Raw genomic sequence first — 26180 nt, 5'->3', positions numbered from 1 at the left:
CTCCTCCAACACTACTGTCACCAGTACTGCCACCATCGTCCAGCACTCCTCCAACACTACTGTCACCATCCTCCAACACTCTTCCAACACTGTCACAATGGTTAAACACTACAGTAACCATCCTCCAACACTGTCTCTATCCTCCAACACTACTATCACCAACGCTCGTCCAACACTGCACTCATCATCACACACACAAAATACACCACTGGAGTATGATTCTGTGGTCACAAGTAACTTTCAGAAGCAAGTAACTTAACACCTTTCTACCGGTCATAGTTGGTCTGCCTAATATAATTTAGTCACCGATGCCAGCATATTACAGTATGCCCTCTGTCCAGCATATTACAGTATGCCCTCTGTCCAGCATATTACAGTATGCCCTCTGTCCAGCATATTACAGTATGCCCTCTGTCCAGCATATTACAGTATGCCCTCTGTCCAACATATTATAGTATGGCCTCTGTCCAGCATATTACAGTATGCCCTCTGTCCAACATGTTACAGTAGACCCTCTGTCCAGCATATTACAGTATGCCCTCTGTCCAACATATTACAGTAGGCCCTCTGTCCAGCATATTACAGTAGACCCTCTGTCCAGCATATTACAGTAGGCCCTCTGTCCAGCATATTACAGAAGACCCTCTGTCCAGCATATTACAGTAGGCCCTCTGTCCAGCATATTACAGTAGACCCTATGTCCAGCATATTACAGTAGACCCTCTGTCCAGCATATTACAGAAGACCCTCTGTCCAGCATATTACAGTAGGCCCTCTGTCCAGCATATTACAGAAGACCCTCTGTCAAGCATATTGCAGTAGACCCTCTGTCCAGCATATTACACAAGGCCCTCTGTCCAGCATATTACAGTAGGCCCTCTGTCCAACATATTACAGTAGACCCTCTGTCCAGCATATTACAGTAGGCCCTCTGTCCAGCATATTACAGTAGACCCTCTGTCCAGCATATTACAGAAGACCTTCTGTCCATCCTTACAGGATGCCTTCTGTCCAGTATATCACAGGAGGCCCTCTTTCTATCCTATTACAGGAGGCTCTCTGTTCAGTCTATTACAGGAGGCACTCTGTCCACCCTAGTACAGGAGGCCTTCTGTCCAGTATATTACAGTAGGTCCTCTGTCCAGCATATTACAGTAGGTCCTCTGTCCATCATATTACAGTAGGTCCTCTGTCCATCCTATTACAGTAGGTCCTCTGTCCAGCATATTAAAATAGGCCCTCTCTCCAGCATATTACAGTAGGCCCTCTGTCCAGTATATTACAGTAGCCACTCTGTCCAGCATATTTTAGTAGGCCCTCTGTCCAGCATATTACAGTAGGCCCTCTGTCCAGCATATTTTAGTAGACCCTCTGTCCAGCATAATACAGTAGGCCCTCTGTCCAGCATATTACAGTAGGCCCTCTGTCCATTATATTACAATAGACAGTCAGTCCAGCGTATTACAGTAGACCCTCTGTCCTTCATATTACAGGAGGCCCTCTGTCCAGCGTATTACAGTAGACCCTCTGACCAGCATATTACATGAGGTCTTCTTTCCAGCATATTAGGGTAGACCCTCTGTCTAGCACATTACAATAGACCTTCTGTCCAGTATATTACAGGAGGCCCTCTGTCCATCATATTACAGTAGACCCTGTGTCCAACATGTTACAGTAGACCCTCTGTCCAGTATATTACAGAAGACCCTCTGTCCATCCTTACAGGATGCCCTCTGTCCAGTATTTTACAGGAGGCAATCTTTCTATCCTATTACAGGAGGCCCTCTGTTCAGTCTATTACAGGAGGCACTCTGTCCATGCTGGTACAGGACGCCTTCTGTCCAGCATATTACAGTAGGTCCTCTGTCCAGCATATTACAGCAGGCCCTCTGTCCAGCATATTACAGCAGGCCCTCTGTCCAGCATATTACAGTAGACCCTCCGTCCAGCATATTACAGAAGACCCTCTGTCCAGCATATTACAGCAGGCCCTCTGTCCAGTATATTACAGTAGACCCTCTGTCCAGCACATTACAGAAGACCCTCTGTCCATCCTTACAGGATGCCCTCTGTCCTGTATATCACAGGAGGCCCTCTTTCTATCCTATTACAGGAGACCCTCTTTCTATCCTATTACAGGAGGCCCTCTGTTCAGTATATTACAGGAGGCACTCTGTCCATCCTAGTACAGGAGGCCTTCTGTGCAGTATATTACAGTAGGTCCTCTGTCCAGCATATTACAGTGGGTCCTCTGTCCATCATATTACAGTAGGTCCTCTGTCCATCCTATTACAGTAGGTCCTCTGTCCAACATATTACAGTAGGTCCTCTGTCCAGCATATTACAGTAGGTCCTCTGTCCAGCATATTACAGTAGGTCCTCTGTCCAGCATATTACAGTAGGTCCTCTGTCCAGCATATTACAGTAGGTCCTCTGTCCAGCATATTACAGTAGGTCCTCTGTCCATCATATTACAGTAGGTCCTCTGTCCAACATATTACAGTAGGTCCTCTGTCCATCATATTACAGTAGGTCCTCTGTCCATCATATTACAGTAGGTCCTCTGTCCATCATATTACAGTAGGTCCTCTGTCCATCCTATTACAGTAGGTCCTCTGTCCATCATATTACAGTAGGTCCTGTGCCCATCATATTACAGTAGGTCCTCTGTCCATCCTATTACAGTAGGTCATCTGTCCAACATATTACAGTAGGTCCTCTGTCCATCATATTACAGTAGGTCCTTTGTCCATCATATTACAGTAGGTCCTCTATCCATCCTATTACAGAAGGTCCTCTGTCCAGCATATTACAGTAGCCACTCTGTACAGCATATTTTAGTACACCCTGTGTCCAGCATAATACAGTAGGCCCTCTGTCCAGCATATTACAGTAGGCCCTATGTCCATTATATTACAATTGGCAGTCAGTCCAGCATGTTACATATTACAGGAGGCCATCTGTCCAGCGTATTACAGTAGTCCCTCTGTCTAGCACATTACAGTAGACCCTCTGACCAGCATATTACACAAGGTCTCTTCCCAGCATATTAGGGTAGACCCTCTGTCTAGCACATTACATTAGAACCTCTGTCCAGTATATTACAGTAGACCCTCTGTCCATCATATTACAGAAGATCCTCTGTCCATACTTACAGGATGCCCTCTGTCCAGTATATTACAGGAGGCAATTTTTCTATCCTATCACAGGAGGCCCTCTGTTCAGTCTATTACAGGAGGCATTCTGTCCATCCTAGTACAGGAGGCCTTCTGTTCAGTATATTACAGTAGGTCGTCTGTCCAGCATATTAAAATAGGCCCTCTGTCCAGCATATTACAGTAGGACCTCTGTCCAGCATATTACAATAGGACCTCTGTCCAGCATATTACAGTAGCCACTCTGTCCAGCATATTTTAGTAGGCCCTCTGTCCAGCCTATTACAGTAGGCCCACTGTCCGGTATATTTCAGTAGACCCTCTGTCCATCATAATGCAATAGGCCCTCTGTCCAGCATATTACAGTAGGCCCTCTGTCCATTATATTACAATAGACAGTCAGTCCAGCGTATTACAGTAGACCCTCTGTCCTTCATATTACAGGAGGCCCTCTGTCCAGCGTATTACAGTAGACCCTCTGACCAGCATATTACATGAGGTCTTCTTTCCAGCATATTAGGGTAGACCCTCTGTCTAGCACATTACAATAGACCTTCTGTCCAGTATATTACAGGAGGCCCTCTGTCCATCATATTACAGTAGACCCTGTGTCCAACATGTTACAGTAGACCCTCTGTCCAGCATATTACAGAAGACCCTCTGTCCATCCTTACAGGATGCCCTCTGTCCAGTATATTACAGGAGGCAATCTTTCTATCCTATTACAGGAGGCCCTCTGTTCAGTCTATTACAGGAGGCACTCTGTCCATGCTGGTACAGGACGCCTTCTGTCCAGCATATTACAGTAGGTCCTCTGTCCAGCATATTACAGCAGGCCCTCTGTCCAGCATATTACAGCAGGCCCTCTGTCCAGTATATTACAGTAGACCCTCTGTCCAGCACATTACAGAAGACCCTCTGTCCCTCCTTACAGGATGCCCTCTGTCCAGTATATCACAGGAGGCCCTCTTTCTATCCTATTACAGGAGACCCTCTTTCTATCCTATTACAGGAGGCCCTCTGTTCAGTATATTACAGGAGGCACTCTGTCCATCCTAGTACAGGAGGCCTTCTGTCCAGTATATTACAGTAGGTCCTCTGTCCAGCATATTACAGTAGGTCCTCTGTCCATCCTATTACAGTAGACCCTCTGTCCATCCTATTACAGTAGACCCCTCTGTCCAGCATATTACAGTAGGTCCTCTGTCCAGCATATTACAGTAGGTCCTCTGTCCAGCATATTACAGTAGGTCCTCTGTCCATCATATTACAGTAGGTCCTCTGTTCATCCTATTACAGTAGGTCCTCTGTCCAACATATTACAGTAGGTCCTCTGTCCATCATATTACAGTAGGTCCTCTGTCCATCCTGTTACAGTAGGTCCTCTGTCCATCATATTACAGTAGGTCCTCTGTCCATCCTATTACAGTAGGTCCTCTGTCCATCATATTACAGTAGGTCCTGTGCCCATCATATTACAGTAGGTCCTCTGTCCATCCTATTACAGTAGGTCATCTGTCCAACATATTACAGTAGGTCCTCTGTCCATCATATTACAGTAGGTCCTTTGTCCATCATATTACAGTAGGTCCTCTATCCATCCTATTACAGAAGGTCCTCTGTCCAGCATATTACAGTAGCCACTCTGTACAGCATATTTTAGTACACCCTGTGTCCAGCATAATACAGTAGGCCCTCTGTCCAGCATATTACAGTAGGCCCTATGTCTATTATATTACAATTGGCAGTCAGTCCAGCATGTTACATATTACAGGAGGCCATCTGTCCAGCGTATTACAGTAGTCCCTCTGTCTAGCACATTACAGTAGACCCTCTGACCAGCATATTACACAAGGTCTCTTCCCAGCATATTAGGGTAGACCCTCTGTCTAGCACATTACATTAGAACCTCTGTCCAGTATATTACAGTAGACCCTCTGTCCATCATATTACAGAAGATCCTCTGTCCATACTTACAGGATGCCCTCTGTCCAGTATATTACAGGAGGCAATTTTTCTATCCTATCACAGGAGGCCCTCTGTTCAGTCTATTACAGGAGGCATTCTGTCCATCCTAGTACAGGAGGCCTTCTGTTCAGTATATTACAGTAGGTCGTCTGTCCAGCATATTAAAATAGGCCCTCTGTCCAGCATATTACAGTAGGACCTCTGTCCAGCATATTACAATAGGACCTCTGTCCAGCATATTACAGTAGCCACTCTGTCCAGCATATTTTAGTAGGCCCTCTGTCCAGCCTATTACAGTAGGCCCACTGTCCGGTATATTTCAGTAGACCCTCTGTCCATCATAATGCAATAGGCCCTCTGTCCAGCATATTACAGTAGGCCCTCTGTCCATTATATTACAATAGACAGTCAGTCCAGCGTATTACAGTAGACCCTCTGTCCTTCATATTACAGGAGGCCCTCTGTATAGCATATTACAGTAGACCATCTGACCAGCATATTACAGGAGGTCCTCTTTCCAGCATATTAGGGCAGACCCTCTGTCTAGCACATTACAATAGACCCTCTGTCCAGTATATTACAGGAGGCCCTCTGTCCATCATATTAGAGTAGACCCTGTGTCTAACATGTTACAGTAGGTCCTCTGACTATTACAAAAGACCCTCTCTCCAGCATATTACAGTAGACCCTCTGTCCAGCATGCTACAGTAGATCCTCTGTCCAGCACATTACAGTAGACACTCTGTCCAGCATATTACAGAAGACCCTGTGTTCAGCACATTACAGAAGACCCTCTGTCTTGCATATTACAGGAGGTCCTCTGTCCAGTATATTAGAGGAGGCACTCTGTCCAGCATATTACAAGAGGCCCTCTGTCTAGCATATTACAGGAGGCCCTCTGTCCAGTATATTAGAGGAGGCCCTCTGTCCAGCATATTACAGGAGGCCCTCTGTCTAGCATATTACAGGAATCCCTCTGTCCATCCTATTACAGTAGACCCTCTGTCCAGCATATTACAGGAAGCCCTCTGTCCATCCTATTACAGTAGGCCCTCTGTCCATCCTATTACAGTAGGCCCTCTGTCCATCCTATTACAGTAGGCCCTCTGTCTTTACTCCCCCAGGTCACAACATTAACATTTACTCCCCCAGGTCACAACATTAACATTTACTCCCCCAGGTCACAACATTAACATTTACTCCCACAGGTCACAACATTAACATTTACTCCCACAGGTCACAACATTAACATTTACTCCCCCAGGTCACAACATTAACATTTACTCCCCCAGGTCACAACATTAACATTTACTCCCCCAGGTCACAACATTAACATTTACTCCCACAGGTCACAACATTAACATTTACTCCCACAGGTCACAACATTAACATTTACTCCCACAGGTCTCAACATTAACATTTACTCCCCAGGTCACAACATTAACATTTACTCCCACAGGTCTCAACATTAACATTTACTCCCACAGGTCACAACATTAACATTTACTCCCCAGGTCACAACATTAACATTTACTCCCACAGGTCTCAACATTAACATTTACTCCCACAGGTCACAACATTAACATTTACTCCCCAGGTCACAACATTAACATTTACTCCCCCAGGTCACAACATTAACATTTACTCCCCCAGGTCACAACATTAACATTTACTCCCCCAGGTCACAACATTAACACATAAAGACAATTTAACTCGCGCTAGTGAAGTAACGTAATTATAATATTCCTGAAGAATATCAGTATATTTTTGTCTAATCAATATATATTTTAGCAGAGTTTACCATTGTTACAGTTACGACTCCTGAAGACTAGGATAATATACCACAGGATGATCATCTTACAAAGTTACGACTCCTGAAGACTAGGATAATATACCACAGGATGATCATCTTACAAAGTTACGACTTCTGAAGACGAGGATAATATACCACAGGATGACCATCTTACAAAGTTACGACTCCTGAAGACCAGGATAATATACCACAGGATGACCATCTTACAAAGTTACGACTCCTGAAGACTAGGATAATATACCACAGGATGATCATCTTACAAAGTTACGACTCCTGAAGACTAGGATAATATACCACAGGATGATCATCTTACAAAGTTACGACTTCTGAAGACGAGGATAATATACCACAGGATGACCATCTTACAAAGTTACGACTCCTGAAGACCAGGATAATATACCACAGGATGATCATCTTACAAAGTTACGACTTCTGAAGACGAGGATAATATACCACAGGATGACCATCTTACAAAGTTACGACTCCTGAAGACCAGGATAATATACCACAGGATGACCATCTTACAAAGTTACGACTCCTGAAGACCAGGATAATATACCACAGGATGACCATCTTACAAAGTTACGACTCCTGAAGACTAGGATAATATACCACAGGATGACCATCTTACAAAGTTACGACTCCTGAAGACGAGGATAATATACCACAGGATGACCATCTTACAAAGTTACGACTCCTGAAGACCAGGATAATATACCACAGGATGACCATCTTACAAAGTTACGACTCCTGAAGACCAGGATAATATACCACAGGATGACCATCTTACAAAGTTACGACTCCTGAAGACCAGGATAATATACCACAGGATGATCATCTTACACAAGAATAAAGGGAAAACAGGAGAGACACAAGAGAAAGAAGGAATTTATGCTTCAATCGCTTTCCTTGGATCAAACCTGATTACTTCACATTTTCCAAGTAATGTTAAACTTACAGGTTTAATACTTAACAATGAATATAATAATAATAATAATAATAATAATAATAATAATAATAATAATAATAATAACAATAATAATAATAATAATAATAATAATAATAATAATTTTTTTTATTATCACACTGGCCGATTCCCACCAAGGCAGGGTGGCCCACCAAGGCAGGGTGGCCCACCAAGGCAGGGTGGCCCACCAAGGCAGGGTGGCCCACCAAGGCAGGGTGGCCCACCAAGGCAGGGTGGCCCGAAAAAGAAAAACTTTCACCATCATTCACTCCATCAGTGTCTTGCCAGAAGGGTGCTTTACACTACAGTTTTTAAACTGCAACATTAACACCCCTCCTTCAGAGTGCAGGCACTGTACTTCCCATCTCCAGGACTCAAGTCCGGCCTGCCGGTTTCCCTGAATCCCTTCATAAATGTTACTTTGCTCACACTCCAACAGCACGTCAAGTATTAAAAACCATTTGTCTCCATTCACTCCTATCAAACACGCTCATGCATGCCTGCTGGAAGTCCAAGCCCCTCGCACACAAAACCTCCTTTACCCCCTCCCTCCAACCTTTCCTAGGCCGACCCCTACCCCGCCTTCCTTCCACTACAGACTGATACACTCTTGAAGTCATTCTGTTTCGCTCCATTCTCTCTACATGTCCGAACCACCTCAACAACCCTTCCTCAGCCCTCTGGACAGCAGTTTTGGTAATACTGCACCTCCTCCTAACTTCCAAACTACAAATTCGCTGCATTATATTCACACCACACATTGCCCTCAGACATGACATCTCCACTGCCTCCAGCCTTCTCCTCGCTGCAACATTCATCACCCATGCTTCACACCCATATAAGAGCATTGGTAAAACTATACTCTCATACATTCCCCTCTTTGCCTCCAAGGACAAAGTTCTTTGTCTCCACAGACTCCTAAGTACACCACTCACCCTTTTCCCCTCATCAATCTATGATTCACCTCATCTTTTATAGACCCATCCGCTGACACGTCCACTCCCAAATATCTGAATACATTCACCTCCTCCATACTCTCTCCCTCCAATCTGATATCCAATCTTTAATCACCTAATCTTTTTGTTATCCTCATAACCTTATTCTTTCCTGTATTCACCTTTAATTTTCTTCTTTTGCACACCCTACCAAATTCATCCACCAATCTCTGCAACTTCTCTTCAAAATCTCCCAAGAGCACAGTGTCATCAGCAAAGAGCAACTGTGACAACTCCCACTTTGTGTGTGATTCTTTATCTTTTAACTCCACGCCTCTTGCCAAGACCCTCGCATTTACTTCTCTTACAACCCCATCTATAAATATATTAAACAACCACGGTGACATCACACATCCTTGTCTAAGTCTACTTTTACTGGGAAATAATTTCCCTCTTTCCTACATACTCTAACTTGAGCCTCACTATCCTCGTAAAAACTCTTCACTGCTTTCAGTAACCTACCTCCTACACCATACACTTGCAACATCTGCCACATTGCCCCCCTATCCACCCTGTCATATGCCTTTTAAAAATCCATAAATGCCACAAAAACCTCTTTAGCCTTATCTAAATACTGTTCACTTATATGTTTCACTGTAAACACCTGGTCCACACACCCCCTACCTTTCCTAAAGCCTCCTTGTTCATCTGCTATCCTATTCTCAGTCTTACTCTTAATTCTTTCAAAAATAAATCTACCATACACTTTACCAGGTATACTCAACAGACTTATTCCCCTATAATTTTTGAAATCTCTTTTATCCCCTTTGCCTTTATACAAAGGAACTATGCATGCTCTCTGCCAATCCCTAGGTACCTTACCCTCTTCCATACATTTATTAAATAATTGCACCAACCACTCCAAAACTATATCCCCACCTGCTTTTAACATTTCTATCTTTATCCCATCAATCCCGGCTGCCTTACCCCCTTTCATTTTACCTACTGCCTCACGAACTTCCCCCACACTCACAACTGGCTCTTCCTCACTCCTATAAGATGTTATTCCTCCTTGCCCTATACACGAAATCACAGCTTCCCTATCTTCATCAACATTTAACAATTCCTCAAAATATTCCCTCCATCTTCCCAATACCTCTAACTCTCCATTTAATAACTCTCCTCTCCTATTTTTAACTGACAAATCCATTTGTTCTCTAGGCTTTCTTAACTTGTTAATCTCACTCCAAAACTTTTTCTTATTTTCAACAAAATTTGTTGATAACATCTCACCCACTCTCTCATTTGCTCTATTTTTACATTGCTTCACCACTCTCTTAACCTCTCTCCTTTTCTCCATATACTCTTCCCTCCTTGCATCACTTCTACTTTGTAAAAACTTCTCATATGCTAACTTTTTCTCCCTTACTACTCTCTTTACATCATCATTCCACCAATCGCTCCTCATCCCTCCCGCACCCACTTTCCTGTAACCACAAACTTCTGCTGAACACTCTAACACTACATTTTTAAACCTACCCCATGCCTCTTCGACCCTATTGCCTATGCTCTCATTAGCCCATCTATCCTCCAATAGCTGTTTATATCTTTCCCTAACTGCCTCCTCTTTTAGTTTATAAACCTTCACCTCTCTCTTCCCTGATGCTTCTATTCTCCTTGTATCCCATCTACCTTTTACTCTCAGTGTAGTTACAACTAGAAAGTGATCTGATATGTCTGTGACCCCTCTATAAACATGTACATCCTGAAGTCTACTCAACAGTCTTTTATCTACCAATACATAATCCAACAAACTACTGTCATTTCGCCCTACATCATTTCTTGTATACTTATTTATCCTCTTTTTCTTAAAATATGTATTACCTATAACTAAACCCCTTTCTATACAAAGTTCAATCAAAGGGCTCCCATTATCATTTACACCTGGCACCCCAAACTTACCTACCACACCCTCTCTAAAAGTTTCTCCTACTTTAGCATTCAGGTCCCCTACCACAATCACTCTCTCACTTGGTTCAAAGGCTCCTATACATTCACTTAACATCTCCCAAAATCTCTCTCTCTCCTCTGCATTCCTCTCTTCTCCAGGTGCATACACTCTTATTATGACCCACTTCTCGCATCCAACCTTTACCTTAATCCACATAATTCTTGCATTTACACATTCATATTCTCTTTTCTCCTTCTATAACTGATCCTTCAACATTATTGCTACCCCTTCCTTTGCTCTAACTCTCTCAGATACTCCAGATTTAATCCCATTTATTTCCCCCCACCGAAACTCTCCTACCTCCTTCAGCTTTGTTTCACTTAGGGCCAGGACATCCAACTTCTTTTCATTCATAACATCAGCAATCATCTGTTTCTTGTCATCCGCACTACATCCACGCACATTCAAGCATCCCAGTTTTATAAAGTTTTTCTTCTTCTCTTTTTTAGTAAATGTCTACAGGAGAAGGGGTTACTAGCCCATTGCTCCCGGCATTTTAGTCGCCTCACACGACACGCATGGTTTACGGAGGAAAGATTCTTTTCCACTTCCCCATGGACAATAGAAGAAATAAAGAAGAACAAGAGCTATTTAGTAAAAGGAGAAAAACCTAGATGTATGTATATATATATGCATGTGCAAGTCTGTGAAGTGTGACCAAAGTGTAAGTAGGAGTAGCAAGATATCCTGTTATCTAGCGTGTTTATGAGACAGAAAAAGAAACCAGCAATAGTAATAATAATAATAATAATAATAATAATAATAATAATAATAATAATAATAATAATAATAATAATAAAAATAATGAAGACGGTTGATGTTGTGTAAAGCTCTGAGTAACGCTGCTAAGTAAAGCTGTGAGTAACGCTGCTAAGTAAAGCTCTGAGTAACGCTGCTAAGTAAAGCTCTGAGTAACGCTGCTAAGTAAAGCTCTGAGTAACGCTGCTAAGTAAAGCTCTGAGTAACGCTGCTAAGTAAAGCTCTGAGTAACGCTGCTAAGTAAAGCTCTGAGTAACGCTGCTAAGTAAAGCTCTGAGTAACGCTGCTAAGTAAAGCTCTGAGTAACGCTGCTAAGCTGTGAGTAACGCTGCTAAGTAAAGCTCTGAGTAACGCTGCTAAGTAAAGCTCTGAGTAACGCTGCTAAGTAAAGCTCTGAGTAACGCTGCTAAGTAAAGCTCTGAGTAACGCTGCTAAGCTGTGAGTAACGCTGCTAAGTAAAGCTCTGAGTAACGCTGCTAAGCTGTGAGTAACGTTGCTAAGTAAAGCTGTGAGTAACGCTGCTAAGTAAAGCTGTGAGTAACGCTGCTAAGTAGTAACGCTGCTAAGTAAAGCTCTGAGTAACGCTGCTAAGCTGTGAGTAACGCTGCTAAGTAAAGCTGTGAGTAACGCTGCTAAGTAAAGCTGTGAGTAACGCTGCTAAGTAAAGCTGTGAGTAACGCTGCTAAGTAAAGCTGTGAGTAACGCTGCTAAGTAAAGCTGTGAGTAACGCTGCTAAGTAAAGCTGTGAGTAACGCTGCTAAGTAAAGCTGTGAGTAACGCTGCTAAGTAAAGCTCTGAGTAACGCTGCTAGTAACGCTGCTAAGTAAAGCTGTGAGTAACGCTGCTAAGTAAAGCTGTGAGTAACGCTGCTAAGTAAAGCTGTGAGTAACGCTGCTAAGTAAAGCTGTGAGTAACCCTGCTAAGTAAAGCTGTGAGTAACGCTGCTAAGTAAAGCTGTGAGTAACGCTGCTAAGTCTGAAAGCTGTGAGTAAACGCTGCTAAGTAAAGCTGTGAGTAACGCTGCTAAGTAAAGCTGTGAGTAACGCTGCTAAGTAAAGCTGTGAGTAACGCTGCTAAGTAAAGCTGTGAGTAACGATGCTAAGTAAAGCTCTGAGTAACGCTGCTAAGTAAAGCTCTGAGTAACGCTGCTAAGTAAAGCTGTGAGTAACGATGCTAAGTAAAGCTCTGAGTAACGCTGCTAAGTAAAGCTCTGAGTAACGCTGCTAAGTAAAGCTGTGAGTAACTCTGAGTAACGCTGCTAAGTAAAGCTGTGAGTAACGCTGCTAAGTAAAGCTGTGAGTAACGCTGCTAAGTAAAGCTGTGAGTAACGCTGCTAAGTAAAGCTGTGAGTAACGCTGCTAAGTAAAGCTGTGAGTAACGCTGCTAAGTAAAGCTCTGAGTAACGCTGCTAAGTAAAGCTGTTAGTAACGCTGCTAAGTAAAGCTGTGAGTAACGCTGCTAAGTAAAGCTCTGAGTAACGCTGCTAAGTAAAGCTGTGAGTTACGCTGCTAAGTAAAGCTCTGAGTAACGCTGCTAAGCTGTGAGTAACGCTGCTAAGTAAAGCTGTGAGTAACGCTGCTAAGTAAAGCTGTGAGTAACGCTGCTAAGTAAAGCTGTGAGTAACGCTGCTAAGTAAAGCTGTGAGTAACGCTGCTAAGTAAAGCTGTGAGTAACGCTGCTAAGTAAAGCTGTGAGTAACGCTGCTAAGTAAAGCTGTGAGTAACGCTGCTAAGTAAAGCTGTGAGTAACCCTGCTAAGTAAAGCTGTGAGTAACGCTGCTAAGTAAAGCTGTGAGTAACGCTGCTAAGTAAAGCTGTGAGTAACGCTGCTAAGTAAAGCTGTGAGTAACGCTGCTAAGTAAAGCTGTGAGTAACGCTGCTAAGTAAAGCTGTGAGTAACGCTGCTAAGTAAAGCTGTGAGTAACGCTGCTAAGTAAAGCTGTGAGTAACGCTGCTAAGTAAAGCTGTGAGTAACGCTGCTAAGCTGCGCTGCTAAGTAAAGCTGTGAGTAACGCTGCTAAGTAAAGCTGTGAGTAACGCTGCTAAGTAAAGCTGTGAGTAACGCTGCTAAGTAAAGCTGTGAGTAACGCTGCTAAGTAAAGCTGTGAGTAACGCTGCTAAGTAAAGCTGTGAGTAACGCTGCTAAGTAAAGCTGTGAGTAACGCTGCTAAGTAAAGCTCGCTGAAGTAACTCTGAGTAACGCTGCTAAGTAAAGCTCTGAGTAACGCTGCTAAGTAAAGCTGTGAGTAACGCTGCTAAGTAAAGCTGTGAGTAACGCTGCTAAGTAAAGCTGTGAGTAACGCTGCTAAGTAAAGCTGTGAGTAACGCTGCTAAGTAAAGCTGTGAGTAACGCTGCTAAGTAAAGCTGTGAGTAACGCTGCTAAGTAAAGCTGTGAGTAACGCTGCTAAGTAAAGCTCTGAGTAACGCTGCTAAGTAAAGCTCTGAGTAACGCTGCTAAGTAAAGCTGTGAGTAACGCTGCTAAGTAAAGCTGTGAGTAACGCTGCTAAGTAAAGCTGTGAGTAACGCTGCTAAGTAAAGCTGTGAGTAACGCTGCTAAGTAAAGCTGTGAGTAACGCTGCTAAGTAAAGCTCTGAGTAACGCTGCTAAGTAAAGCTAGTAACGCTGCTAAGTAAAGCTCTGAGTAACGCTGCTAAGTAAAGCTGTGAGTAACGCTGCTAAGTAAAGCTGTGAGTAACGCTGCTAAGTAAAGCTGTGAGTAACGCTGCTAAGTAAAGCTGTGAGTAACGCTGCTAAGTAAAGCTGTGAGTAACGCTGCTAAGTAAAGCTGTGAGTAACGCTGCTAAGTAAAGCTCTGAGTAACGCTGGTAAGTAAAGCTCTGAGTAACGCTGCTAAGTAAAGCTCTGAGTAACGCTGCTAAGTAAAGCTGTGAGTAACGCTGCTAAGTAAAGCTGTGAGTAACGCTGCTAAGTAAAGCTCTGAGTAACGCTGCTAAGTAAAGCTCTGAGTAACGCTGCTAAGTAAAGCTCTGAGTAACTCTGCTGAGTAAAGCTCCGAGTAACGCTGGTAAGTAAAGCTCTGAGTAACGCTGGTAAGTAAAGCTCTGAGTAACGTTGCTAAGTAAAGCTGTGAGTAACGCTGCTAAGTAAAGCTGTGAGTAACGCTGGTAAGTAAAGCTCTGAGTAACGCTGCTAAGTAAAGCTGTGAGTAACGCTGGTAAGTAAAGCTCTGAGTAACGCTGGTAAGTAAAGCTCTGAATAACGCTGCTAAGTAAAGCTGTGAGTAACGCTGGTAAGTAAAGCTCTGAGTAACGCTGGTAAGTAAAGCTCTGAGTAACGCTGCTAAGTAAAGCTGTGAGTAACGCTCGTAAGTAAAGCTCTGAGTAACGCTGGTAAGTAAAGCTCTGAGTAGAGCTGCTAAGTAAAGCTGTGAGTAACGCTGGTAAGTAAAGCTCTGAGTAACGCTGGTAAGTAAAGATCTGAGTAACGCTGCTAAGTAAAGCTGTGAGTAACGCTGCTAAGTAAAGCTGTGAGTAACGCTGGTAAGTAAAGCTCTGAGTAACGCTGGTAAGTAAAGCTCTGAGTAACGCTGCTAAGTAAAGCTGTGAGTAACGCTGGTAAGTAAAGCTCTGAGTAACGCTGGTAAGTAAAGCTGTGAGTAACGCTGCTAAGTAAAGCTGTGAGTAACGCTGCTAAGTAAAGCTGTGAGTAACGCTGGTAAGTAAAGCTCTGAGTAACGCTGCTAAGTAAAGCTCTGAGTAACGCTGCTAAGTAAAGCTGTGAGTAACGCTGGTAAGTAAAGCTGTGAGTAACGCTGCTAAGTAAAGCTGTGAGTAACGCTGCTAAGTAAAGCTGTGAGTAACGCTGCTAAGTAAAGCTGTGAGTAACGCTGCTAAGTAAAGCTGTGAGTAACGCTGCTAAGTAAAGCTGTGAGTAACGCTGCTAAGCTGTGAGTAACGCTGCTAAGTAAAGCTGTGAGTAACGCTGCTAAGTAAAGCTGTGAGTAACGCTGCTAAGTAAAGCTGTGAGTAACGCTGCTAAGTAAAGCTGTGAGTAACGCTGCTAAGTAAAGCTGTGAGTAACGCTGCTAAGTAAAGCTGTGAGTAACGCTGCTAAGTAAAGCTGTGAGTAACGCTGCTAAGTAAAGCTGTGAGTAACGCTGCTAAGTAAAGCTGTGAGTAACGCTGCTAAGTAAAGCTGTGAGTAACGCTGCTAAGTAAAGCTCTGAGTAACGCTGCTAAGTAAAGCTGTGAGTAACGCTGCTAAGTAAAGCTGTGAGTAACGCTGCTAAGTAAAGCTGTGAGTAACGCTGCTAAGTAAAGCTGTGAGTAACGCTGCTAAGTAAAGCTGTGAGTAACGCTGCTAAGTAAAGCTGTGAGTAACGCTGCTAAGTAAAGCTGTGAGTAACGCTGCTAAGTAAAGCTGTGAGTAACGCTGGTAAGTAAAGCTCTGAGTAACGCTGGTAAGTAAAGCTGTGAGTAACGCTGGTAAGTAAAGCTGTGAGTAACGCTGGTAAGTAAAGCTCTGAGTAACGCTGGTAAGTAAAGCTCTGAGTAACGCTGGTAAGTAAAGCTGTGAGTAACGCTGCTAAGTAAAGCTCTGAGTAACGCTGGTAAGTAAAGCTCTGAGTAACGCTGGTAAGTAAAGCTCTGAGTAACGCTGGTAAGTAAAGCTCTGAGTAACGCTGGTAAGTAAAGCTGTGAGTAACGCTGGTAAGTAAAGCTGTGAGTAACGCTGGTAAGTAAAGCTGTGAGTAACGCTGGTAAGTAAAGCTCTGAGTAACGCTGGTAAGTAAAGCTGTGAGTAACGCTGGTAAGTAAAGCTCTGAGTAACGCTGCTAAGTAAAGCTGTGAGTAACGCTGCTAAGTAAAGCTGTGAGTAACGCTGGTAAGTAAAGCTGTGAATAACGCTGGTAAGTAAAGCTCTGAGTAACGCTGCTAAGTAAAGCTGTGAGTAACGCTGCTAAGTAAAGCTGTGAGTAACACTGCTAAGTAAAGCTGTGAGTAACACTGCTAAGTAAAGCTGTGAGTAACGCTGCTAAGTAATGCTCTGAGTAACGCTGCTAAGTAAAGCTGTGAGTAACGCTGCTAAGTAAAGCTGTGAGTAACACTGCTAAGTAAAGCTGTGAGTAACGCTGCTAAGTAAAGCTGTGAGTAACGCTGCTAAGTAAAGCTGTGAGTAACACTGCTAAGTAAAGCTGTGAGTAACGCTGCTAAGTAAAGCTGTGAGTAACGCTGCTAAGTAAAGCTGTGAGTAACGCTGCTAAGTAAAGCTGTGAGTAACACTGCTAAGTAAAGCTGTGAGTAACACTGCTAAGTAAAGCTGTGAGTAACGCTGCTAAGTAAAGCTGTGAGTAACGCTGCTAAGTAAAGCTGTGAGTAACGCTGGTAAGTAAAGCTCATCAGCTGTACAGTGATCGTTGCCAGGAGCTGTGAATGAAGATGGAGTGTTAACTGAAGCTTTGAATACAGATGGTGCCTGTTGTCTAAACAGATGGTGTCTCTCTAAACAGATGGTGCCTGTTGTCTAAACAGATGGTGTCTCTCTAAACAGATGGTGCCTGTTGTCTAAACAGATGGTGTCTCTCTAAACAGATGGTGCCTGTTGTCTAAACAAATGGACTCTGTTGTCTAAACAGATGGTGTCTTGTCTAAACAGATGGTGTCTGTTGTCTAAACAGATGGTGTCTGTTGTCGAAACATATGTTGTCTGTTGTCGAAACAGATGGTGTCTGTTGTCGAAACAGATGGTGTCTGTTGTCTAAACAGATGGTGTCTGTTGTCTAGACAGATGGTGTCTGTTGTCTAAGCAGATGGTGTTTGCTGTCGAAGCACATGGTGTCTGTTGTCGAAACAGACGGTGTCGGTTGTCGAAACACATAATTATCGTAAGGGTTCTTAAATGGAGATATCACAGGTTGAAAGTAGACACACTTGTAGGATGGTAGCTATATTGTCAGTCTGAGATGGTGTAGGATGGAGCCCAGTGCCTTGCCTGTCTACGCCTGGATGGTCTGCCGCCGAGTGAGAGCGGGACAGAGGGATGAGCCTCCTCGTGTGCATCCCGTGACGTCACACAAAGCACAGGCCTACGAGGGGTCTCGTATCTAAAGCACATGGATGATGCTACTGCTATGCTATATAATACTGGGAATACAGGGATCAGCAACTATGCTGACATAATGTCTGTTGTCGAAACAGATGGTGTCTGTTGACTAAACAGTTGGTGTCTGTTGTCGAAACACATGGTGTCTGTCGTCTAAATAGATGGTGTCTGTTGTCTAAACAGATGGTGTCTGTTGTCTAAACAGATGGTGTCTGTTGTCGAAACAGATGGTGTCTGTTGTCGAAACAGATGGTGTCTGTTGTCGAAACAGATGTGTCTGTTATCTAAACAGATGGTATCTGTTGTCTAAACAGTTGGTGCCTGTTGACTAAACGGTTGGTGTCTGTTGTCTAAACAGTTCGTGTCTGTTGTCTAAACAGATGGTATCTGTTGTCTAAAGGCTGGTGTCTGTTGTCTAAATAGATGGTGTCTGTTGTCTAAAGGTTTGTGTCTGTTTAGACAGATGGTGTCTGTTTAGACAGATGGTGTCTGTTGTCTAAACAGATGTTATCTGTTGTCTAAAAGTTGGTGTCTGTTGTCTTAACAGATGGTGTCTGTTTTCTAAACAGAGTGTGTCTGTTGTCTAAAGGTTGGTGTCTGTTGTATAATCATATGGTATCTGTTGTCTAAACAGTTGGTGTCTGTTGTCTAAACAGTTGGTGTCTGTTGTCTAAACGGTTGGTGTCTGTTGTCTAAACAGATGGTATCTGTTGTCGAAAGGCTGGTGTCTGTTGTCTAAATAGATGGTGTCTGTTGTCTAAAAATTGGTGCCTGTTTAGACAGATGGTGTCTGTTGTCTAAACAGATGTTGTCTGTTGTCTAAAAGTTGGTGTCTGTTGTCTTAACAGATGGTGTCTGTTGTCTAAACAGAGTGTGTCTGTTGTCTAAAGGTTGGTGTATGTTGTCTAAACAGATGTTGTCTGTTGTCTAAACAGAGTGTGTCTGTTGTATAAAGGTTGGTGTATGTTATCTAAACAGATGTTGTCTGTTGTCTAAACTTCTAAATGAAGATGTTGTCTGTAACTGTGAATAACAGAGGTGAATGTTATCTAGTTGAGAACAGATGGTTGTAAGGCCGTGTATAATGTTGTCTAGTTGAGAACAGATGGTTGTAAGGCCGTGTATAATGTTATCTAGTTGAGAACAGATGGTTGTAAGGCCGTGTATAATGTTATCTAGTTGAGAACAGATGGTTGTAAGGCCGTGTATAATGTTATCTAGTTGAGAACAGATGGTTGTAAGGCCGTGTATAATGTTATCTAGTTGAGAACAGATGGTTGTAAGGCTGTGTATAATGTTGTCTAGTTGAGAACAGATGGTTGTAAGGCCGTGTATAATGTTGTCTAGTTGAGAACAGATGGTTGTAAGGCCGTGTATAATGTTGTCTAGTTGAGAACAGATGGTTGTAAGGCCGTGTATAATGTTGTCTAGTTGAGAACAGATGGTTGTAAGGCCGTGTATAATGTTGTCTAGATGAGAACAGTGAGAACAGATGGTTGTAAGGCCGTGTATAATGTTGTCTAGTTGAGAACAGATGGTTGTAAGGCCGTGTGTATAATGTTGTCTAGTTGAGAACAGATGGTTGTAAGGCCGTGTGTATAATGTTGTCTAGTTGAGAACAGATGGTTGTAAGGCCGTGTATAATGTTGTCTAGTTGAGAACAGATGGTTGTAAGGCCGTGTATAATGTTATCTAGTTGAGAACAGATGGTTGTAAGGCCGTGTGTATAATGTTGTCTAGTTGAGAACAGATGGTTGTAAGGCCGTGTATAATGTTGTCTAGATGGTTGTAAGGCCGTGTATAATGTTGTCTAGTCGAGAACAGATGGTTGTAAGGCCGTGTATAATGTTGTCTAGTTGAGAACAGATGGTTGTAAGGCCGTGTATAATGTTGTCTAGATGAGAACAGATGGTTGTAAGGCCGTGTATAATGTTGTCTAGTTGAGAACAGATGGTTGTAAGGCCGTGTATAATGTTGTCTAGTTGAGAACAGATGGTTGTAAGGCTGTGTATAATGTTGTCTAGTTGAGAACAGATGGTTGTAAGGCCGTGTATAATGTTGTCTAGTTGAGAACAGATGGTTGTAAGGCCGTGTGTATAATGTTGTCTAGTCGAGAACAGATGGTTGTAAGGCCGTGTATAATGTTGTCTAGTCGAGAACAGATGGTTGTAAGGCCGTGTATAATGTTGTCTAGTTGAGAACAGATGGTTGTAAGGCCGTGTATAATGTTGTCTAGTCGAGAACAGATGGTTGTAAGGCCGTGTATAATGTTGTCTAGTCGAGAACAGATGGTTGTAAGGCCGTGTGTATAATGTTGTCTAGTCGAGAACAGATGGTTGTAAGGCCGTGTATAATGTTGTCTAGTCGAGAACAGATGGTTGTAAGGCCGTGTATAATGTTGTCTAGTCGAGAACAGATGGTTGTAAGGCCGTGTGTATAATGTTGTCTAGTCGAGAACAGATGGTTGTAAGGCCGTGTATAATGTTGTCTAGTCGAGAACAGATGGTGGTAAGGCCGTCGAGAACAGATGGTTGTAAGGCCGTGTATAATGTTGTCTAGTCGAGAACAGATGGTTGTAAGGCCGTGTGTATAATGTTGTCTAGTCGAGAACAGATGGTTGTAAGGCCGTGTATAATGTTGTCTAGTCGAGAACAGATGGTTGTAAGGCCGTGTATAATGTTGTCTAGTCGAGAACAGATGGTTGTAAGGCCGTGTGTATAATGTTGTCTAGTCGAGAACAGATGGTTGTAAGGCCGTGTATAATGTTGTCTAGTCGAGAAAAGATGGTTGTAAGGCCGTGTATAATGTTGTCTAGTTGAGAACAGATGGTTGTAAGGCCGTGTATAATGTTGTCTAGTTGAGAACAGATGGTTGTAAGGCCGTGTATAATGTTGTCTAGTTGAGAACAGATGGTTGTAAGGCCGTGTATAATGTTGTCTAGTTGAGAACAGATGGTTGTAAGGCCGTGTATAATGTTGTCTAGTTGAGAACAGATGGTTGTAAGGCTGTGTATAATGTTGTCTAGTCGAGAACAGATGGTTGTAAGGCCGTGTATAATGTTATCTAGTTGAGAACAGATGGTTGTAAGGCTGTGTATAATGTTATCTAGTTGAGAACAGATGGTTGTAAGGCTGTGTATAATGTTGTCTAGTCGAGAACAGATGGTTGTAAGGCTGTGTATAATGTTATCTAGTTGAGAACAGATGGTTGTAAGGCTGTGTATAATGTTGTCTAGTCGAGAACAGATGGTTGTAAGGCTGTGTATAATGTTATCTAGTTGAGAACAGATGGTTGTAAGGCTGTGTATAATGTTATCTAGTTGAGAACAGATGGTTGTAAGGCCGTGTATAATGTTATCTAGTTGAGAACAGATGGTTGTAAGGCCGTGTATAATGTTATCTAGTTGAGAACAGATGGTTGTAAGGCTGTGTATAATGTTGTCTAGTTGAGAACAGATGGTTGTAAGGCTGTGTATAATGTTATCTAGTTGAGAACAGATGGTTGTAAGGCCGTGTATAATGTTATCTAGTTGAGAACAGATGGTTGTAATGCTCTGTATAATGTTATCTAGTTGAGAACAGATGGTTGTAAGGCCGTGTATAATGTTATGTAGTTGAGAACAGATGGTTGTAAGGCTGTGTATAATGTTGTCTAGTTGAGAACAGATGGTTGTAAGGCTGTGTATAATGTTGTCTAGTTGAGAACAGATGGTTGTAAGGCTGTGTATAATGTTGTCTAGTTGAGAACAGATGGTTGTAAGGCCGTGTATAATGTTGTCTAGTTGAGAACAGATGGTTGTAAGGCTGTGTATAATGTTATCTAGTTGAGAACAGATGGTTGTAAGGCTGTGTATAATGTTGTCTAGTTGAGAACAGATGGTTGTAAGGCCGTGTATAATGTTGTCTAGTTGAGAACAGATGGTTGTAAGGCTGTGTATAATAATATTGTTCAAGTTGGAAAGTTGTATAACAGTGTATTGTTGTTTTGACTCAAAATTTGAATGAATGTGGCGGGTGTTATTCCCGTTATGCTTTATATATTCTTAATGAATATCTGTCTATGTGGGCTCTGGTGGCATGAAGGATAAAATTGTCGCTTCTCACGGCGAGGGTCTGGGTTCGATTCCCAGTCAGGGTAGAAACACTGGGCGTGTTTCTATACACCGGTTTTCGATGTTCACTCATCAGTAAAATGGGTATCTGGGTTAGTCCACTGGTGTGGGTCGCACCCTGGGTGTTACTGGACTGGTGTGGGTCGCATCCTGGGTGTTAGTGGACTGGTGTGGGTCGCATACTGGGTGTTAGTGGACTGGTGTGAGTCGCACCCTGGGTGATAATGGATTGGTGTGGATGGCATATATATAACAAGGGACTTTCTATTTAGTAGTATGCCACTGATATCAGCTATGGTCTGTATACCTTGTACATGTACTTGTATATCTTGTACATGTACTTGTATACCTTGTACATGTACTTGTATACCTTGTACTTGTACTTGTATACCTACATGTACTTGTATACCTTGTACATGTACTTGTATACCTTGTACATGTACTTGTATACCTTGAACATGTACTTGTATACCTTGTACATGTACTTGTATATCTTGTACATGTGTAGACAGCCTGTACTGTCAAGACAGCCTGTACTGTCAGAACACACAGCCTAGCCGTCTGCTCTGACCAGTTCATATTTCGCGGCATTTAGGTGCTGCCCTCTGTAGGCTCACTCAGGTCAGTGGGAGGCTGAGCCCATCCGCTCTCACTCCTAGGCCGACCGACTTGATAGACACAAGTGCTCCTCCTCCACGGACTGGCTTGCGGTCACTCCCTCACACTGCCCGTTGTGTATTCACTCCTACCCAATTAAAGCCAAACTAGTCCACGGCCGTATCATTGCTTCCTATGCTACCTTCATCGGCACTAAACCGCTGTTCAGCAGTAAGAACAGCAATAACAGTGGTGACAGCGGAGTCAACGGCATCGTGAGCCTACTCAGGGTGGAGGGGTTGATGCCAGTCAACACCATCGGTCGACGCCAGTCAACATCATCCGTCGTCATCCAACGCACCTGCTGGCCTAAAGAGTTATCTGTTACTCCCAGCGTCTTGATGGGACCTGAGATAGATCTTCGTCCTAGATTTTTCCCACAAAATCTGGACATAGGCGTCACGGCGTCATCTCCAGCCTTAGCAGTCATGTGTTCACCTCATCACCCTCTCTACAGCCCTTCAACACTCTCCAGCACCATTCTCTTGCCTCCTACAGCGTCCCTACGCCCTTCTCAGCTACAAGAAGTAGAGGTGAGGTCGTTTAGTGTGTTGGCTTCGTGTGGCTCCACGCGTGACCACGAGGCAGCTCTGGGGTTGGTTTATTCCCTAATCAGCGCGTAAACACACCAGCCTCCTCTACAGCCTTCTCTTCTACGCAACGACGTCCATCTCGCCGTCCATGTGTGTTGTGTTCTTCCCAGTTTCCTCCAAGAAGTTCTACCTGGCTTAACCACGTGGGAACCCAGTTGGCTTAGCCCCTAAGCCAGCTCAGTTCAGCCCCCACGCCGTCTACAGCAGCTTGTGACTCATCATTGTGTCTACAGCTACTCAGCGTCTACGTATCTCCAGCCAGTGCAGTTTTTTTTGTGTTGCCCAGTTAAATTTTGTTTTCTTTCCCTTGCTGTTACATTCCCAGTTCATCACCAGTTCTGTTTTCCCCAGTGATTTGTTACAGTAAAACTTACTCGTCCCGGTTCATAGTTTCACTTAAGCTTGTTTTTAGCACGTTTGAGTAGTGCAGTAAATGTTTTGTTCTCCGTGTGCTGAAGCCGCAGTCAGTCAGCGCGCCCAGACACGCTTGCCAGTGTAAACAAACCACGCACAGCTGTGGATCACGCTGAGTTAGCCACGTTTCTCTCATATCTTATACCTCCACAGAGTAACCCCGGTCTTTCCTGTTCTTCCCAAGTCCATTCTGATAATTTTTCCTACGACATTGAAGCCCCATAGCAGTGTACAAATGCTACGAGGCGTGTAGTGTTACTAGAGCATCACTGAAAGTTTCAGGACCTGCAGCACCAGTACCTTCGTCCATCTCCTGCACTCAAAGTTAAGTAAACAGTGACTTACCTAGCATTTCCTAATATTTTGTGACATTATTTAACTGTCCTGCACCAATACAGTTACAGTTACTGAAGCCATACTTCAGTAAATTGTTCAGTGTCATCAGTGCACATTTTGCCACTTACCACAGCTTCTTAAATTTTGTACATTTATTTTGCACTCCTACATTTTAAATTCCAGTATTTTATTCTGCATCTTGCACCTCAGTTATTAATTTAAATTGTTCAGTGTTAACCATTTATACAATTTACCTCTCACGTACAGTTTTCATGTAATTCCTGTGTGCTGTTAATTTTGTTAGTTGCACCTGCAAGTTAGCCACAGATTGTTGACAACCCTGCACTGTTTTGTTTGTTAGTGTTTTTTTTCTTCAATAAATGTAATCTTCAAGTACTTAAGTATTAGTTTATTCTACCTGCAGTGATACAATCTGTGCCTAGCCCATTACACTTTTCTCCTGTTCCCCATTTATTTGCTTTACATATATTCTATGTTTTATCTGTGAATATTCACCAATGTGCATTACTTTTTGCTATTTTGTATACCCAAGTCATTGAGTGTATTTTTGGGAACCTGCTTATTTACCATTAATTACCAAAATTACTTGTGAAGTTCATTAATTTTGACCTTGAGATTGTGAAATTTTTGTTTTTGCCAGTGTACACCCTGCTAACACCAGTGTACACCCTGCTAACACCAGTGTACACCCTGCTAACACCAGTGTACACCCTGCTAACACCAGTGTACACCCTGCTAACACCAGTGTACACCCTGCTAACACCAGTGTACACCCTGCTAACACCAGTTAACCTTTGCCCTATTCTTGAATTTAATAATTTGCATTTTTATTAATTTTATTTTGTGTGCAATATAGCATTTCTTGATAAAGTGTATTTTTTTTCTGTGATTTTTGGCACTATCCCATACTCTGATATCTTTGCTGTGTCAACTTCCCTTTGTGCAAGTGAATTACCTTTTTTTTGCATTCCAGTTTGCAACTGCTAGCACCTGCAATATTTTTAAACCGTGCTTGCAGCACAGTTTAGTATTGTGTAGTACCTGATTTATTTTAAATTTTGTGCAATTTTTGCTACCAGTGTTTACAGTTCAACTCCTTTTCATAAATTTTGTTGCCAGACTCCTGGTGAAGTTATTGACCACCCTTAGCTTCATTTTGTGCACTCCCCTGTAGTTCATTCTCTTGCATACATCTCTTATTTTGTGTTTCAGAGTGTACCACTTTTTTTTTGTTGTTTTGCTCAAATTATTTCCATCACTAAGCAGTTTACCTAGTACCGTGGTGCTGTGTTCTCTCTGACTCTGTGTTGAATTGTAGCCAGTGCATACCATTTCTTGCTCTGACCTGTTTACCCTCTTCGTGACCTGCTTGCGTTTGAACAATTGACGTCATGACTAAGACACGCAGTGGCCGTACCATTAGTCCAGATTCTGCTGATGCTAGCAATGGTGCCTCAGCTAGCGTGAACACGTGGCAGGGCATCGAAGCCCCCGTGACATTTGGTCAACTTGTGGCTCAAGTCTCGACCACCAGTGGCCCGGCTACTCGTCCATACCCGACCCTCGTTTGTAAGATTCAGTCTTGGGACGAACTTAAGGAGGAATTTAGGCGTTATTTTCGGCGTAGCCGCCAACGCCATTACATTGACATCGTTACCAGCGTCTTGGCCGAATGCCAATACCAGTACGAAAGCCCCCTGGCTTGCATTTGCCGGTTTGAGCAAGCCGCCAAAGACTTTACTGATGCCATCAGCTCCACTAAGTGGGTGAATGGTGACAACTGTATTAAAGCTGAAGACATCATCCCCATGCTGGCTGTAGGCATCATGCAGAGGGATGCCCCCCTAACCTCCGAGGTGCCATTGATGCACTAGGACTCGGCCCTCAGCACGACGTCCTGGGTGCATATGATGCCATTGACGCGATCAAGCCGCCTGCCGAGCAAGGCAAGGTTTGTCGCTTTGCAGATGATCCTATACCCATCCTTCCGGCGCCATCCACAGTGACCCTGCGGTCGCAGCCGGAAGTCACTTTTGCCGCTGCTGTCAGACAGCCAGCCCACAAAGTTTCTAACCCCAGTCCCACTAACACTCGCCCAAGTAAAAATATTGACCACAGTAACAACAGTCAGTCTCATACAAAAAAGCAGTCATCGACCTCCTGGACCAAGGCACAATGTCGCTAGTAAACACCACCTCCAACCTCACCTGGTGGTGACTTGTTTCAACTGTGGGAAACGCGGGCACTACCGATCGGAGTGTTACAAACCTAAGTCCCCGCAAAGTAACCGTCACTGTCCCCACGCTCAGTATCAAAGTTACCATAACCGTCCCCACGCTCAGTATCAAAGTAACCGTCACCGTCCCCATGCTCAGT

At 43.3% G+C, this 26180-nt stretch overlaps 1 protein-coding gene across 1 annotated transcript in view; it reads left to right on the top strand.

Moving 5' to 3' along the window:
* LOC138851298 (uncharacterized) overlaps positions 1-8050 on the top strand; it is a 121592-nt gene extending 113542 nt beyond the window's left edge. The window contains exon 3 of the mRNA XM_070080285.1: positions 6936-8050. Within this exon, the coding sequence (XP_069936386.1) occupies positions 6936-6948 (13 nt within the window). The 3' untranslated portion in view covers positions 6949-8050. The remainder of the gene's footprint in view (positions 1-6935) is intronic.
* The last annotated feature ends 18130 nt before the right edge of the window (positions 8051-26180 follow it).

This window comes from Cherax quadricarinatus, unplaced genomic scaffold, assembly GCF_038502225.1.
Source record: "Cherax quadricarinatus isolate ZL_2023a unplaced genomic scaffold, ASM3850222v1 Contig279, whole genome shotgun sequence".
Classification (NCBI taxonomy): domain Eukaryota; kingdom Metazoa; phylum Arthropoda; class Malacostraca; order Decapoda; family Parastacidae; genus Cherax; species Cherax quadricarinatus.
The sequence above is the reverse complement of the archived record's forward strand: the minus strand, read 5'-3'. Positions and strand labels throughout refer to the sequence as shown.